This window comes from Oreochromis aureus, linkage group 1 (assembly GCF_013358895.1).
Source record: "Oreochromis aureus strain Israel breed Guangdong linkage group 1, ZZ_aureus, whole genome shotgun sequence".
NCBI classification, from domain to species: Eukaryota; Metazoa; Chordata; class Actinopteri; order Cichliformes; family Cichlidae; genus Oreochromis; species Oreochromis aureus.
The window spans coordinates 39,423,802-39,439,811 of NC_052942.1; the positions used below are offsets into that span (position 1 = coordinate 39,423,802).

Sequence of the window (16,010 nt, forward strand, 5' to 3'; positions counted from 1 at the left end):
TTACACAGTTCAGTAAGAAACAATAAATCTGGTTGTTTTATCAACAAATCAAACAATAAGAACAAAAGACAACTAAAGCAAGCACTTAATAGCAAACAAGGGAGAAACCACCTTCTTCATTAAACACACTGCATCTAATGACATTTCAGACAGGAATATTTATTTCCAGTAAAGAAACAGAATCATAGTGAACTGGAAGAAAAAAATGTTGTCACTGTAAAAGTTTGTCTCACACTAACGACTTTAAGTCCTTATAACTCATAATAACACAAACTAGTAATAGGTAAGCCATCATTAATTCTGTTTTTTTTTTTTTTGTTAGACTTTAAGATATTTGACTTTATTTTAATAATAAGTATATGTTTCAATATGTCTTATCTTGTCTTAAATGAATAGATATGCAATATTTACAATTGTTATAATATATGTTGATTTTAAGGCAAGCTATATCTGCAAATCCTCATGATAGGGAAAGCGTCTCAAATAAATATTTTACTAAAGTTTGAGTGAATGTAGTTACCGCTGATGTAGTTATTTATAGCTAACGCAAGGTGTCGCTATTTTCCCCACCTGTTCTTGTAAAGCGCTAAAGTACACTTCACAAAGTTTGTCCTTTTGCAGATACCGTAAATGGAGTAAAAAAACAAATCATGGCGTCCGACAGCGACAGCGATGAGGATTTTGTGACTTACGGGACTCCTTTGGAACCTTTGGAAGAAGGTGGGGTGAATTTTATGATCTCGGTCATCTGTTTACGTACATTTAAAAAAATCTCCCAGGTGTTTAATGCAAAGCGTTACGAGCTGCGCCGTTCGCAGCGCTAATTTACTGAGTTCAGCTAACGAGCAGCTAGCTAAGCGCAATCAGCCTCCTAGTTTGTAACCCAGACCTCATTCAAAAATCCTTTATTTTAATGCTGCTGATTAAAGTAGTTGAACATAGCTACTGAATACAGTGCCATTTCTCATCTCTAAAGTTTCAGCACTATCAGGTCTTCAGTTCGGCCTCAAAGTTGTTGTGAAAGCTGCCATTTATTTTTGTGTACATTTTTGGTGGGTCTGCTTAAGTTCTGCGATGTATTTTGGTACATTGTACAATTTAAAAAAAAATTTAAAAAAAAATAAAAAATGTTTAAAAAAAAAAAATTTTCCCATTCAAATCTGAAGCTGCAGTGTGTGATTTGTGTACTTACTGCGGGAAAGACTATACTGTCGCTTTGTGCGACATTGTGTGTCTTAAATATCGTTACAGGATGTAGATTATTTATATATATTTTTAGTGTATTTACTGCGGGAAAACAAAAACAAGAATATCCGTAAATGTCGTTACTAGTTGGAGAAAAAAAGAAATTCATGTTTTAATTTAATGTCTCATTTTTTTTATTCTAATATTTCAGAATTTACTTACGTCTGTAATTTCATTTATTCATTCTATCATCATGTATTACACAGACACTGTGATGTAGTGGTTAACTCATAGCGCAGTGTGAACCTGCCCTGGGCACCGGTGCTGGGCTGTGGGCGCAGGTCCCACTGAAGGATATCGGACCTTCCAGCCACCATCATGAAGTCTTTTTCTGACTGTTTGGTCAGAAACATGCAAACGGGTAACCAGCTAAAGGTCATTTTACAGCAGAGCTCATCCTGCTCCTCACACAAAGGAGCAGATACCCATCCTGCTGCTGGTTGATGACCTTCTACAGCTCCATCTCCTGGTATCTCCTCCACTTTCTTGAGACAAAGCAAACCTCTTGATGATACACATGGATGAGCCATCCTGGAGGAGCTGTGCAACCCAAATAGGATACAGACATCATCTCAGGTTGCCAGCAGTGACAAGTGATCACTGCTCGGTGATAGTAGCAAAAGAAAAACGAGAGAAAATGCAGTGAGGAGAGAAAAGGAGAGAGCAATGGACTGTGCCCTCATCTGCTTTTTGGGGGGTTGTTCTGTCGTTGCCTTTGCTTCCTGGACAGATTGATTCCCCTGAAGTGTAACTGACTTTGTGTTTTACTTTGATGATCAGCTGTTCCCGTAATTATTATTTTTTGACCAGTGTATAAATAAGCAATAAATTACTTCCAAATCCTTATAGTTTATTACAACATCAGTTTTGTACAGAATTGATAACAACTTTAAATGTTTTCCTATTTCAATGTTTACCATTTAAAAATGTATAAATCCTATGCATGAACCATGCGTGTAAAAATGTTTCCGTGTGCTTTCACAGACGAGTCGCTGAAGAAGCCCATCCCACTCCACGATCAGACAGTCAAAGATGAGAAGGGACGATATCAGAGGTTCCACGGAGCGTTCACTGGAGGCTTTTCAGCCGGATACTTCAACACTGTCGGCTCAAAAGAAGGTCAGATAAGATAAGATAAGATAAGATAAGATAAGATAACCTTTATTAGTCCCACACGTGGGAAATTTGTTTTGTCACAGCAGGAAGTGGACAGTGCAAAAGTTATATAGCAAAATTAGAACACAATAAGAATAAAATACTGTACACAACTGTACAGAATAAAATAAAATACTATATACAGTAGAATAAATAGAATAAAATATACAATAGGATAAAAATAGAATGCAAATGCTTTATATAACTGAGTAAAAAATACAACTTTTTCAGAAAAAGATTATTGCACTTAGTGTTATTGCACATGTGTGGATGTGTGTGTTTGATCAGTTAAAGTCTTTGTTGTGGAGTCTGACAGCAGTGGGGAGGAAAGACCTGCGAAATCTCTCCGTCCCACACCGTGGGTGCCGCAGTCTCCCACTGAAGGAGCTGCTCAGTGCTGTCACAGTCTCATGCATGGGGTGGGAGATGTTGTCCAACAGGGATGACAGCTTAGCCACCATTCTCCTGTCACTCACCACCTCCACTGGGTCCAGAGGGCATCCTAGAACAGAGCTGGCCCTTCGGATCAGCCTGTTCAGTCTCTTCCTGTCCCCGGCAGAGAATGTTGCCGCCCAGCAGACCACACCATAAAAGATGGCTGAGGCCACCACAGAGTCATAGAAGGTCTTCAGGAGTGGGCCCTCCACTCCAAACGACCTGAGTCTCCGCAGCAGGTACAGCCTGCTCTGCCCTTTCCTGTAGAGGGCGTCTGAGTTATGAGTCCAGTCCAGTTTGTTGTTCAGATGAACACCAAGGTACCTGTAGCTGTCCACAGCCTCAATGTCCATACCTTGGATGTTCAGTGGTTGCAGTGGAGGATGTTTGTGCCTGCGGAAGTCTACCACCAGCTCCTTGGTTTTACTGGCGCTGATCTGGAGGTAGTTCAGCTGGCACCAGTCCACAAAGTCCTGAGTCAGTCCTCTGTACTCCTTGTCGTCCCCATCAGTGATGAGGCCGACTATTGCAGAGTCATTGCAGACACCTCCTGCTAAGTTCACACATATTTCATTTAATGTGAAATTTATGGAGCGCTGCATGCAGACGTGTAAGGGGAGGTGGCGTCCCCGTAAAGCTAACAGTGTTTGGTTCAGTCCAGCCTCTGATATTGAAGTTGGCTTTAGAGCAGACGTGGACTTTGCATCTTGGTTTTCTGTTTTTAGACTTTCTGGTAATCTGATTGAAAGCGTGACTTGATTATTAGACCATTAATGTTCAGTTGACTGACCGATTGCCTTGTAGCTGCGTGTTGTTTTCTGTTTTTTTGTCCTCCACTTTTCTTCCATGTTGCGATGCTGGTGTCTGTCACAGATGTTGTTCTGCAAACAGTGAAGCCATTTTCAGCTCAAGCATATTAATCATTTTGATTCCATATCTTGCCACTTGGCATCCGCGTGTCTTTTTAGGCTGGACCCCGGCAGCCTTTGTGTCGTCACGGCAACAGAAAGCTGAGAAACACCATGCCAGACCAGAAGATTTCATGGACGAGGAGGTACAGCCATCCAGAGAGAGACGGGGAGGTTTTTCATTCACATAAAAAAAAAAAATCTGGGACTTTATCCAAATAACATCAAATACCCTAAAATATCAAATAACATTTTATAAGCTACTGTCAGAGCAGCTGTCTGATGTCTGGAAATCATCAAAGCTGATGTTATAGTTTTTACCCTGCAGTGTTTGAGTGCTTGGTCATTCCAGTATGCAGAACATGTTTCAGAAGAGACTTGAGGAGGTTTGAGGTTCAGGTTTAGTGGAGCTGATGGAGATCGTTGTGGTTGTTTGTCAGGATTTCAGCGAACACGGCATCGCTCCCAGAGAGATCACCACAAGTCAGGAGTTCTCGTCCAGCCGCAGAGACAAGGCCGGAGAGAAGGCGAGAGCCATCAGTGCTCAGGCAGCTCTGATCCCAGGAGACACGCTGCTGGAGGAGCTGATCGCACCTGCCAGGTAAATGCTGCCACACCCACATCCCACCAACTGTGTCCCAGCAGCCTGCTTCTGCAGCACCGCTGGGTCCATCCTTCACTCTTTACCGGTTTGCAGTGTGAATTTGCTCTGAGGTGTGTTTGATTTGTCTCTCAGGTCTTCCATTGGGGTGGAGCTGCTGATGAAGATGGGCTGGAAGGAAGGTCAGGGCGTCGGGCCTCGTGTGAAGAGGAAAGCTCGCAGGCAGCAGATGGGTAAGTGTGTCATTTTTACAGGCACAAGGTTGCTTGACCAATCAGAGAAATTCAGTTTGTAAAGGGTAAAATAATCCCCGTGACACTTGACTAAGGGCGTTTTCACACCTGTAGTTTGCTCACTGTGATCTGATTCACGTGAATTCGGAGACTTGAAGCTTTTTCACGTCTTTGGCTTCTTTTCACGCAGTCAGTAAAAACCATGTGAGGACATTCACTCTGAGGCTGCTGATGAGGAGGTGGAGTTAGCTTTGGTGTCTTGGATTATTTAAAAGCAGAACTTGAAAAAATGAAATTCTGAATCTGTCCACTCAGCGTCTCGAGTGAAGAGCAGCTGTGATATTTAATAATTTCAAGTTTGATGCCGTTTTTTTATTCTGTTTTTCCTACTTCATCTTATGCTGTGTTTCATTTCAGCATGAATCCTGTTCCTGTCTGATGTTAGTTATAATGTATAAATACTGACACTTTGTCCTCCTGACAGACGGTGGAGGTAAAGTTTACGGCTGCACGCTGCCCCCTGCTGGTTCAGAGGAATCAGAGGTGAGTGCGGCTGCTTAGAGAGAATATTTTAACACAGAACCTGATGGAGGACGATCTAAACTGAATCTGAAATTCATAATTCATGCTGCATATTTTCACCTGTGCGTGCATGAAATCTCTCTCTGCCTCATCAGGACGACGATGAGGAGTTTGCTCCAGAGAACGTGACCTTTGCCCCGAAGGACGTAACTCCAGTGGACTTCAACCCTAGGCTGGGAGTTCAGGGTTTGGGGTACCGTGGTCTGGACCCGAGCCTGGCGTTGCTGGGTCACGGCACGGCTGAACACATCGATCTGTTTAAACCTCAGTCTGAGACGAGGAATCGCCTGTTCGGAGACACAAAGAGCAGCTCGAGGAGAGGAGGAGTGGTCGGACAGGTGAGCCCACAAAGCCCAGAAGTGTTTTTTTCTTTTTTAAATACAAAGTGTTTGGCTGCTGACCTTTGACCTGCAGGCCTTTGGCGTGGGTGCATTAGAGGATGACGATGAAGACGTGTACCACAGAGACTCCATGTCCAGATACGACACAATCCTGGGAGAAGAGGAGCCGGGCGACGGCCTGTACGGCTGGACGGCTCCGCAGCAGTACACTAAGAAGAAAGGTAATGTTTCCTGGGAAAACCTGGAAAGTTCCAGGCCTTTTTTTAAACCAGTCATTAAGCTTTTTCACACAGAGAAGCTCTTTGTCAGGCAGCCTTATTTTAAAACAGAGAAATCATTTTTAATACTTTCTCCACCAGAGAGGCGTGTTTTTAGTTTTTAAATTATTAAAGAATAATCTCAGGTTTTTTTTGTTTTCTGTATTTCCCACTAATATTTATTGTGCCTTTATTTTTAGTATATTTCTATTAAAAATCTGAATTAATCTTTGTTTTTTTCATGAAAAACTGAAATTAAAGCATTCATGAAACAAGATGGAAAATTATTTGGATTTTTTTTTTGCTTCCAGACAGAAGTAAAGATGCTTCGTACCTCGGCAAAATCCTGGAAGGATTCACGCTGGCACAGAAACCCCTCGAGGAAAAAACAGTGAGGAGCTTCAAAATATGTGATCATCACCATCAGTACCTGGACACAGACCTCATGTCTCTGTATGTCTCTGTAGATCTTCCCGCCTCCCTCTCTGCCCCGCGATTATCGTCCAGTCCATCATTTCCGTCCTTCGGTCGATGTTTCGCATCTTTCCGGGGTCAGCCCCGCGTTGGCCGAGGCTCTCCGGGTGTCCAAAGGCCACATGGTCAAAGAGGAGCCCCAGCAAGCTGGACGCCACCAGCTGGACTCTGGCCAGAGGAGGGCGCTGCTGGGAGAGGACGCCCTGCAAGGTAAGAGATGCTGAAAAATGAAGCAATCACAGAAGTGCCAAAAACATCAAAGTGAGGAAAATTACAAAGGGTTGCAACTATATCTAGTTTTTCTAGATTAATTAAAAATGTAGGATAATCAGGCCATTGTGTCCCATTGTGGTGGCAAGTGCGTTAACGCTGCTGGTGATGTTTTCCCAACTTCTTCCCGATCAGGTCCCAGTTCGGTCATGGAGCTGCTGAGGCCCGAGGACAGGCAGCGCCTGCTCAGCTTACGCAACTCCTCTAACCCGCCCTCGGCCAAAACCTCCATCCCCGTCTCCAGTCATGCCTCGCAGACATCCGGGAAGTCGGCACAAGTGCTGCCTGCCTCCTCCGACCTCCAGCAGGTATCTCTGGCAGCGTGGAGAGGCATCCAAACATCGTCACAGACCTTCAAACCATTTGAGAAAAACCCCAGCAAGCAGGCACGCTACGAACTCTACCTGAGCCGTCTCAAGCAGGGAGACAATGGTAAGAGGCTCCGCCCTGCAGGTCCCATCATGCACTGCAGGATCTTTTACTAAAACTTCACAATTCATGTGTAGCGGACTGAGTTTAAGTTAGAAGCCCCTCTGTTGATATAGTTTTAGTCAGTTAAACCACAAAAACCCTCATTAATGCTGCTGCATGTCTGAGTATGTGCATACATGTGATTACTGGCTAACACAGATGCTGGATAATGGAGTGAAAAGCTTTAAAAGCTCCCACATTAGAGACCGCCTGGATATTAAAATGTAAAAATCTTCTGTGTGTGCCTCAGACGCTCTGGAGCAGAGTCTAGACCCGGGAATGACAGAGTGGGAGCGCAGCCGGGAGAGGGAGGAGTTTGTCCGAGCTTCTATCTTGTACCGGCCCACCTCCTCCTCGCTGTCCTCCCGCTTCACCAGAGCCAAAGACCAGGAGGACGATGACAGCGTGGAGGTCAGCCCGGACCAAGAGGTAGGACGCCACTTGGTGCTGTAAAAAAACCACACCCCTACACTGCAGGTGACCTTAGGAGTCATTGATGCTTTCTTTTGGTTGTCAGGGAGACATGGATGACAAACAGGCCGCAGTAAAGATGAAGATGTTTGGAAAACTGACCAGAGAAACATTCGAGTGGTATCCTGACAAACTGCTCTGCAAAAGATTCAACGTGCCCGACCCCTACCCCGGGTACGGCACACAGATCGGACTCTAAACAGAATGTCGAGGTTAAATCCAAACTGTGTGAGCTAAAGTCTCACTGTGATTGGTCCTGCAGGTCCGGTATTGTGGGTCTGCCCAAAGTGAAGAGAGACAAGTTTTCAGTCTTCAATTTCCTGACTGTGACTCAGAGCAGAGAGGCTGCAGGTAACTTCATTCACAGACAGGAGGCGCTAAAGAGTTCTAACAGGCTTTCAAACAGCAGTAGAATATTCTGTAAGAGAACTTTAAGCCCTTTTTCTTGTTTCTTTAACTTAAAAGCTTGTTTAAATCCATGTTGTCTTTACTGCCACCTACAGCACCCACCTGACATAACGCTCTGTTCGGTATTATTTTAAACATAAAAGATGTTCTCGGGCGTGCTGAGAGGGAGGATCAGACCTTCAGTATGAACTTTTCCCTGCTTGCCTTGTTTCTGTCGGCCGCACGAGCAGCTGTCAGTGCACAAAGCAGTTAAGCAGTGTTAGCTTTGACAGCGAGACGTGAGCGAGCTCCCAAGCTCCACTTACATACCGATGAGCCAAAGCGAGTAAATGGTTTCTGACCACAGCAGCAGCTTGATCACATCCTGCACTGTCACAGTCACACTAACCGACAGTAAAGTAAACAGATATTTTATTTTTTTCAGCACAAATGAAAGTTAAATGTGTTGCAAACCGAACGGTGTTTTAAAACTTAAGTAGATGAAAACTAATCCAAACTCATTTTTATCAAAGATATCTCAGTGGGACTGAAGAGTTACGTAATAATTTATTTAAATGTTTTAAGGATTGAATCTGCTGTTGCTCAGACTGAGGTTTGTTAACCAATCAGGATTTATTTAGGATAAAAAAAAAAAATAAAGACAGAAGAAAACTGAATTGATTGCTTTTATTAAATTGATACTTTGTTTCCGTTTAGTTTCCCCTCCTTGAATTTAAGTTTCTTTGTAGCCTTAATACCAAATTTTATGTCTTCTTAGTTTCAGTTTAACACCACAGTGTTTGTGCTCACGCATAATGCTCATAATTTCTCCTCAGCACCTCCAAAACCTCCAGAATCCGGGAAGAAGTCCAGGTGGGATGTCTCTGAGCAGAAGGTGGAGAAGAAGAAGGAGGACCTGCTGGGTGAGCTTCTCAGTGCTGCACGGAACCAGACCGAGACCAAAGTGGAGCAGACCGCCACGCCTGCTTTACCTGCTTTACCTGCCTCAATCAGCAGCAGCGATCAGGCTCCAGGAAGCAAACCGGAGGTAGTGAAAGAGCAAAGTGTCCAAACCAGCAGGCGAGGAAGTCCTTAAATCTAAAGAGTTTATCCTTTCTTCTACAGATAAAGTCATCAGATCAACAGAGCTCAGAGGAGAAGAAAGATGGTGATGAAGAAGAGGAGGAGGAAGAGGAGAGCAGGCCTCCCATGGATCTGTTTAAGGCCATCTTTGCCAGCTCCTCTGATGAGAAGTCCTCCTCTTCATCAGAGGGGGAGAGCAGCGATGAGGAGGAAGAAAAGGAGACAAAGGAGGATGAAGGAAAAATGGACTCGGAGCCACTGAACCTCTTCAGCATCCCCTCAACCTCCACCACCTCCTTCTCCTCAGCCAACACCTCCTCCAGTCACCAAGCAGGTACTCTGAGTTTGCTGAATCACCTTATCATTTGTTCTCACTTCCCTGTCGAGCGTAACTCTGTTAACTCTTCCTCTGTGCTCCTTCAAAAGTAGCAGTTTCCACTCAGGCCTCCAAACAGGAAGAGGAGGAGTTTGGGCCGAAGCTGCCGCCTCCCTCGGCTGCTCTGAGTGAGTATCACCCACCAGATCAACAACAGACAACTCAAGTTTATTCACCGTGACCCAGTCACATGGTTTCCCTTCCATGGACATTGTTTTTATAGGTACAGTAATCTCTCTGTAATCAGCTCAGCTGGGTTACATTTGTGTCAATCGATCCACATTCAGTGTGTAAACCTAGAGCGTGTGTTCATCGACGCTTTCACTGGTCCTCTTCTGCTTTTAGTCGGTCGACTGAAACCAAAGAAAATGACCAAACTTCATTAAGTGGATCCTGCTTTGTAAAAGCATTGCTGGAGGTTTAATAACCTCTGCCTGTTGTTCCCGTGTTTAGGCAGAGGAGGCGCCACCTCCATCTGCCCTCCAAGCAAGGAGGTTAAAACGGGCAAGAAGAGCAAAGAGAAGAAACACAAGAAAAAGAAGCATTACAAACACAAGAAGGAAAAGAAGGTAGAAAATGAAGAAAAAGGATCAAATCAGATGAAATGGCTCCTTCCTCACGCTGAAGCTGTGACTTCTTTTTTCTTTACAGAAGAAGAAACACAAGAAGCACAAGCACAAAGAAACAGCCGAAGAAGAGCAAGGAGGAGGAGACGGTGAGCAGGAAGACGGAAAGGTGTCGACAGACGAGCTGCTGAAAAGGTCAGAGGTCACCTGTCAGAGCATCGAAAGATGACCCTGATGGAATGGGGATGGGAGACACTTGGAAATTAGTTTGTTTATTATAAAGTGCTGATGTAAGTCGGAAGCTGTGTATGCAAACAATCATTAACAGTATTTACAGGGTTTTTTTCTCTTTTTTTTAATGTTTCCAACAAAACTTTTTAAATCCATAATCCATCGCTCACTGACAGAAACTCACTGCATTCAATTAAGAGCATAATTTGTTTTTATCTGCTCTTCTGTTTCTGATATCATTTTTATTTATCAGAGATCTCTTAGAGGGATAATAATCTGGTATCTGGGGAGTGTCGTGTTTAACTTTAGTAAACAGATGCTTTTAAAACTGAATGTAGTGCTGTGTGTAAAACACCTTGAACCATCTTCTTCACTGTCTCGCCCTCTGTGTGTGTTTGTCTTCTCTTCCAGACTAAAGAGCATCCGCTCCCATCAGATGTGGTGAATCGGTTGGAGGTCTGTCCTCTGTGAGGACCGTCAGTCAGCTGATTGTTTCTCCTGACAGATTACCTGCTGTGTAGTTTTAGGTAATAAAATAAAATCTTTATAACCAAGTGCTCTGTATATCCTGACCTGCTGGGAAACCTTCGATCAAACAAAAAACTGATGTTTTGAAGCAATTTTAAGTGAAGAACTCTCACTGAAAGGAGGCAGACGTGTCAGTCTGCACTCGAATGGAAACAGATGAAACCTTAGGTTACACTCGAGACCAAGAAGGCCACATTGGGCTTTGTCAGAAAAGACGTAACCACGATGACTATGGAGAAGGAAAGGAACAGCTGATTTGGGTTGCTATGGTAACATTCCTGCTGCCCAACAAAGATTGCTTAGTTACCAGTTACACTGTAAGAAGTTTATTGATATTGACACAAAGAGAAAACTTTTGCTACATATTGTGATGATTTCAGAGGCTTCTGTGTCTGACGTCGTTTAGGCTTGACATTGATATAATATTACAAACTTTAATCCAAGATTACAGATGAAAGTGTGTCACAATTACTGGATTCCACATCTCAGACAGAAGCAGTTATATTTTATTTCATCTTTATTTAATCAGAAAGATAAATATTCTCATTTCCAAGAGAGACCTGGAGGAAGAAGCAGCACAAACAAGCTTTTTGTTAGCTTGTTTCACAGTTTGTGAAATTGTGGAATGAAGTATGTTGTGTAAATGTCACTTGTGACTTTGAGCTACACAGTCGACAGGTGAAAGTAAACAATGGACAGCAACAGTAATAAAAGAGTTTCATTATTCTATAAATTTTTATTGATCAATAATAATATCAGATTACAATGTGATAGGAATAAGTATCAATAATCAGGATTTATTCATTTCAAATTGTACTCTAAATATATAGATTTAAAAAAACAAACTCTTTCCCATTTTAGCGTATGCACCCAAGGCTGTGTAATATTCTAATAACTGATAAAAAATAATCGATGTTAATCAGTTAATTCAGTTTAATCAGTTAGCATAAGATACATAAACACCCAGAATCAGACTGCAGGATGATCTAAATAATTTCATCTCATCCACTGGGGCACACGAAGGGTTTTAACTTTCCCTTGAGGACAAAGCTTGGTATTTGACCCTTGATGTTTTGGCCCTGAACATGAGCACGCCAGCAAGAAGACATCCAGCTATGAAGACCAGGTTCAGGTTCGTGGTGTTCCCTGGAAACAAAAGAAGATCAGTTTTAATTCAGTGTTATCCAAAGTTACAGTGACTAAAACAAAGCAGCCGACTTCGTTTTCCATACCTTCACTCCTGCTGATGTCTGCTGACCTCTTCAAGCGCAGGGGACCCTGGGAAATGAAGTGCTGTGCAGTCTGCATGATAGCCCCCCTCTTTCGGCGGTGGGAGTGGTGGTGAGCATTTGACGTGGAGTTGATGCATCCCTGTGAGCACCTGGTGTTGGGGTTTCCTGCTTCACATACCATCAGTGAACAGCTGATGTATACCTGAATGCAACAGAGCTCGCTGTGAGTCTACAGTTACCGCTTCCAGGCTCAAGAAGCAAAGCTGCAGTCAGACTGAAACTTTTGGCTCTGCGTGTCACTCAACCTCGAATCTCTCGATATCCAAGTGCTGCACGTGCTTTAAAACATTTTAATGGAAGCATTGAATTTACATTAAGTGGACATCACAGATTTAAATGGAGATTATTTATTTAGCTTCCCTGTCCGCAGCGCTACAAGCTGTTGATGGAGATCATGGAGATCTGCCCGGCCCAGGAGCCAGCCTCCTATGAGGCCTTCCCCAAACCGCAGTTCATGCTTAAGCCAAAACTAGAAATGCTGTAAAACCTAATGTGAGGATGTATTCCCAGCCAGTGAAATAACAATTTTAAGCATTAAATAATAAGCATAATAGCTGCCCTCTCACTCAGTTGCTGGTATTATCTGTAAAACAACAAATACAATCTTGATCTTAAGAACAATTTTGGCCAAAACCCATTAGGTAATCATTATGAAAGTTTCACTGAAACATACTGAAGGAAGATTCTAGTGACTGATAGCAAACATCATCTGCCCTTTGGCCACATGAGCAAACAACAAATGACAAACTATAGCATATAAATGAAAGCAAAACCCAAAACCACCCCCCATGATGGACACATTTTTGCATAAATAAACTTTTTCTAAAATTAGGTAACTTTTAGTAAATTTCAAGCAATGTCTGCACTAGACGTGCGAGTGTGCAATAAGGTTAATCAAATTAAAAATATATGGCTTGAGTTTTGGGTGTTGAATTCATCAGAATCAGAACCCGTTTACTGGCCAAGTATATGCACAAACACATACAAGGAATTTGGTTCCAGTCGATGGTGTCTCTCAAGCACAACAATGTAAAACGTATTTAGAGGTCTAGTCTAAACTCATCATTTACCTGATCGTGCAAACCAATGAACTTGAAGGCCTCGATGCAGAACCTAAACTGTCTCTTGTTGTCTGGTGCATGGGTCATAACAGTGGAGTCCACTGGGCACCTGATCACAGCACAATGCAAACAAAGGGACACAGCTGCTGTAACTCCATGCTACGATTTCATCATAAATCCTTTAACCATCACAGAATGCCATTCACAAATATTCAGGTAATATCCTGATGCCTTAAAAACCTTTAAAGAGCATCTATTCTTCTATATTTATAGGTTACATAGTATATGGACTTCCACTCCACTTCTGTATAACACCTGAAGTTCTTAAAGATGAGAGAAATCTTTATTCTAAAAAGCACTCGGGTAACTGCTTCAAGTACAAACAGATAAACAGGAGAACCTTCACTGATACACCACCTGTTCTCATGCCTACCCATTTTCGATGATGGAGTAGGTCGGGTGGTAGTTGGGGTTGTCATATGGCGAAGCTCTGCAGGACTCCACAAAAATCTCGGTGTTGCTTACTGTAGAGGAGGCATCTATCTCCATGTATATCTTCTCTCCCACGTCATACTCCAGAGGGTATGAATTCGGATCATTCTTTGGAAGTGGTTGTTTGGGTAGAACTCAAACTGGTAGGTGAACGTGCCGAAGCCTTTATCCCACACTGTGACGTTCTTCCTGTGTGCCGTGAAGCCCTCCATCACATTTCCCTTTTTTGGGTACTGGCAGTAGAACTCTACTTCCAGCTGGTGTTTCCTGGTGATCAGATCTGTGTTGTCATCTACTGTGGTGATTTCATTCTTAAAAATGAAGTTTTCATCATCTTCCTGTAGATTAAAGAATATTATTGTGTCTTCAGTGTGAAAGTTAACCAAAAGAAAAACTAATGGTGTGTGTGTTGACACAAATGAGCCCTCGTTACCTCAATTTGAGTGCCGCAAGCATTGAGGGAGATGATGCCGATGACGTGAGTGCTGTTGGAGTATCTCTCCAGGCTGCAGAGGGTGTTGCTGGGTTCACTGAGACGCAGGTGATCCTTGTGGAGTCCACGGAAGGACGATTTGTCAATCTCAACTCTCATTGTGAACTCAGTGCAGATCATATTGGTTTTAACTGAAACAAGTCAATAACACGTTAAAATAAACACATTACAACTATTTAAAGCAAGCAAGTAAAGTAAGTAAGTAAAAGTTTATTTATATAGCAGTTTTCACAGACATATGTTACAAAGTGCTTCACAAGGGAGGTACTACTCAAACCACTCTGCAGTACTGCCAGTATGTTAAAACTTCAGGTGTTAAATATTTCAGAATAATAAATGTTGACATCAGAGTAGCCTGCAGACTCACTTCCCTCCTTCCTGACATCCAAGATAGCACACCTCATCTCAGACTGATAGACACCAGACCTGAAAAAACAAAACATTAGTGAACGATGACTTAACAACTTTACTATGGTGAGGATTTATAATTATCATCATTCACGTAGGCTGATTAGACTTGGTTCAGGTTACTTTCCAGTAAACGGATACACCGGATGTTTTATGATTCTGTGTTTACCTGAATTAATCATGTTAAAGTTCAGTGTTGGTAACTTTGTCATTATTTGTTTCAGATCCTTCTTTATTTACATTTTTCAGGCATGAGATGGTTTATTTTCTTAACACCTAACATAATGATAAGTCATTACATCATCTACCGGTCACGGCAGATGGCCCCGCCCCTCCCCCAGCCTGGTTCTGCCAGAGGTTTCTTCCTGTTAAAGGGGTTTTTTTCATTCCCACTGTCGCTAAGTGCTTGCTCATAGAGGTTTATCCGATTTGGGGGTTTTCTCTGTATTATTGTTGTGTCTTCACCTTACAATATAAAGCAGCTTGAGGTGACTGTTGCTGTGATTTATTGCTATGTAACTAAAACAGAATTGAACTGAACTTACTGTGAGGTTGGGTTGGCATGTGAGTGGGAATGTGTAACACTTGGAAAGCTGGTTACACCCAGCCTGCAAGACAGGTAATGAGTCAGTTGATAGTTTTTGGTCCCCATACTAACTCCATGCTAAAGAAATGAATGAAAGGCTAACCCTGTCACAGATTCCACAGCAAAGCAGACTGGAAAATGATCTCCCAGGTGACTCTTTAATGGCGTCCACCGAAGGACAAACTCATCATGTGTGGTCCTGTGTTTGGTCATATTCATTGGCCCGCTGATGATGATATCTTGTATTCTGTATGAAGGCAAAACAACTTCTGCATCACAGATTTGATCTTGCATGCGGAAATGTTGACAACGTTTTGCTGGTGAAATTTGGTCTCACTTACACTGAATATGATGCCGGGGCTTTGATTCGGATCTCTACCTCTTTGTTGACCTCTGCTGTGATGTGTGCTCCATTTGCAGGCATTGGGTGCAGAAACCTTGGGAGGTAGAGTCCCTCCTGGCATGAGGGAGCAGGTGGGTCGACTGAAGATTTAAAAAAAAAAAAAAAAGAACTAGTAAGCAGTCCTAATGAAAAAACAAGAATGAGGACAGAATAGGCGTCTGTGGATCAAAACAAAGCATATATGGAATAGATCTGCTGATTCTTGGGTTGCAAAAGAATCCACTTAAAATATTTGCAGCGTTCACTTAAGTTCTTAAGACAAACTAAAGCATTAAAAAGCATCTCTAGACCCAGCTGTCTTAGCTAATTATAGGCCAATCTCCAACCTTCCTTTCATATCAAACATCCTTGAAAGAGTAGTTGTCAAACAGCTAACAGATCATCTGCAGAGGAATGGCTTATTTGAAGAGTTTCAGTCAGGTTTCAGAGCTCATCACAGCACAGAAACAGCTTTAGTGAAGGTTACAAATGATCTTCTTATGGCCTCTGACAGTGGACTCATCTCTGTGCTTGTCCTGCTAGACCTCAGTGCAGCGTTCAATACTGTTGACCATAATATCCTATTAGAGCGATTAGAACATGCTGTAGGTATTACAGGTACTGCACTGCAGTGGTTTGTATCATATCTATCTAATAGACTCCAATTTGTACATGTAAATGG

At 42.6% G+C, this 16,010-nt stretch overlaps 2 protein-coding genes across 4 annotated transcripts; one reads left to right on the forward strand and one right to left on the reverse strand.

Moving 5' to 3' along the window:
- Positions 1–606: 606 nt before the first annotated feature.
- On the forward strand, positions 607–10,640 carry gpatch1 (G patch domain containing 1). 3 transcript variants are annotated; one of them, XM_031743700.2, is made up of 20 exons: positions 607–720; positions 2,230–2,364; positions 3,804–3,889; positions 4,184–4,344; positions 4,480–4,577; positions 5,062–5,120; positions 5,255–5,497; positions 5,574–5,721; positions 6,069–6,148; positions 6,225–6,441; positions 6,637–6,933; positions 7,223–7,401; positions 7,490–7,617; positions 7,706–7,794; positions 8,667–8,878; positions 8,956–9,247; positions 9,340–9,417; positions 9,743–9,858; positions 9,941–10,050; positions 10,498–10,640. In XM_031743700.2, exons 1-20 carry the CDS (start codon positions 651–653, stop codon positions 10,529–10,531), a joined length of 2,832 nt encoding a protein of 943 aa, XP_031599560.2. In that variant the 5' UTR covers positions 607–650; the 3' UTR covers positions 10,532–10,640. The 3 variants fall into 3 exon arrangements, with proteins under 3 accessions (XP_031599560.2, XP_039469727.1, XP_031599561.2); XM_039613793.1 differs by having other exon boundaries at positions 9,944–10,050; XM_031743701.2 differs by having other exon boundaries at positions 9,343–9,417.
- An 834-nt stretch (positions 10,641–11,474) lies between these two features.
- On the reverse strand, positions 11,475–15,678 carry LOC120440115 (ZP domain-containing protein-like). Its single transcript, XM_039611809.1, is given in 10 exon segments — positions 11,475–11,760; positions 11,847–12,048; positions 12,977–13,076; positions 13,401–13,566; positions 13,569–13,797; positions 13,893–14,083; positions 14,320–14,378; positions 14,906–14,968; positions 15,050–15,193; positions 15,288–15,678. Coding segments are annotated over 10 exon segments (1,356 nt in total). The 5' UTR covers positions 15,371–15,678; the 3' UTR covers positions 11,475–11,641.
- Positions 15,679–16,010: the final 332 nt, after the last annotated feature.

Coding starts and splice junctions, on each gene's coding strand:
- gpatch1 (XM_031743700.2), top strand. CDS start 651: ATGGCGTCCGACAGCGACAGCGATGAGGATTTTGTGACTTACGGGACT. Junction 4,345..4,479: donor GAGCTGATCGCACCTGCCAG/GTAAATGCTGCC, acceptor TTTGTCTCTCAG/GTCTTCCATTGGGGTGGAGC. Junction 7,795..8,666: donor TCAGAGCAGAGAGGCTGCAG/GTAACTTCATTC, acceptor ATTTCTCCTCAG/CACCTCCAAAACCTCCAGAA.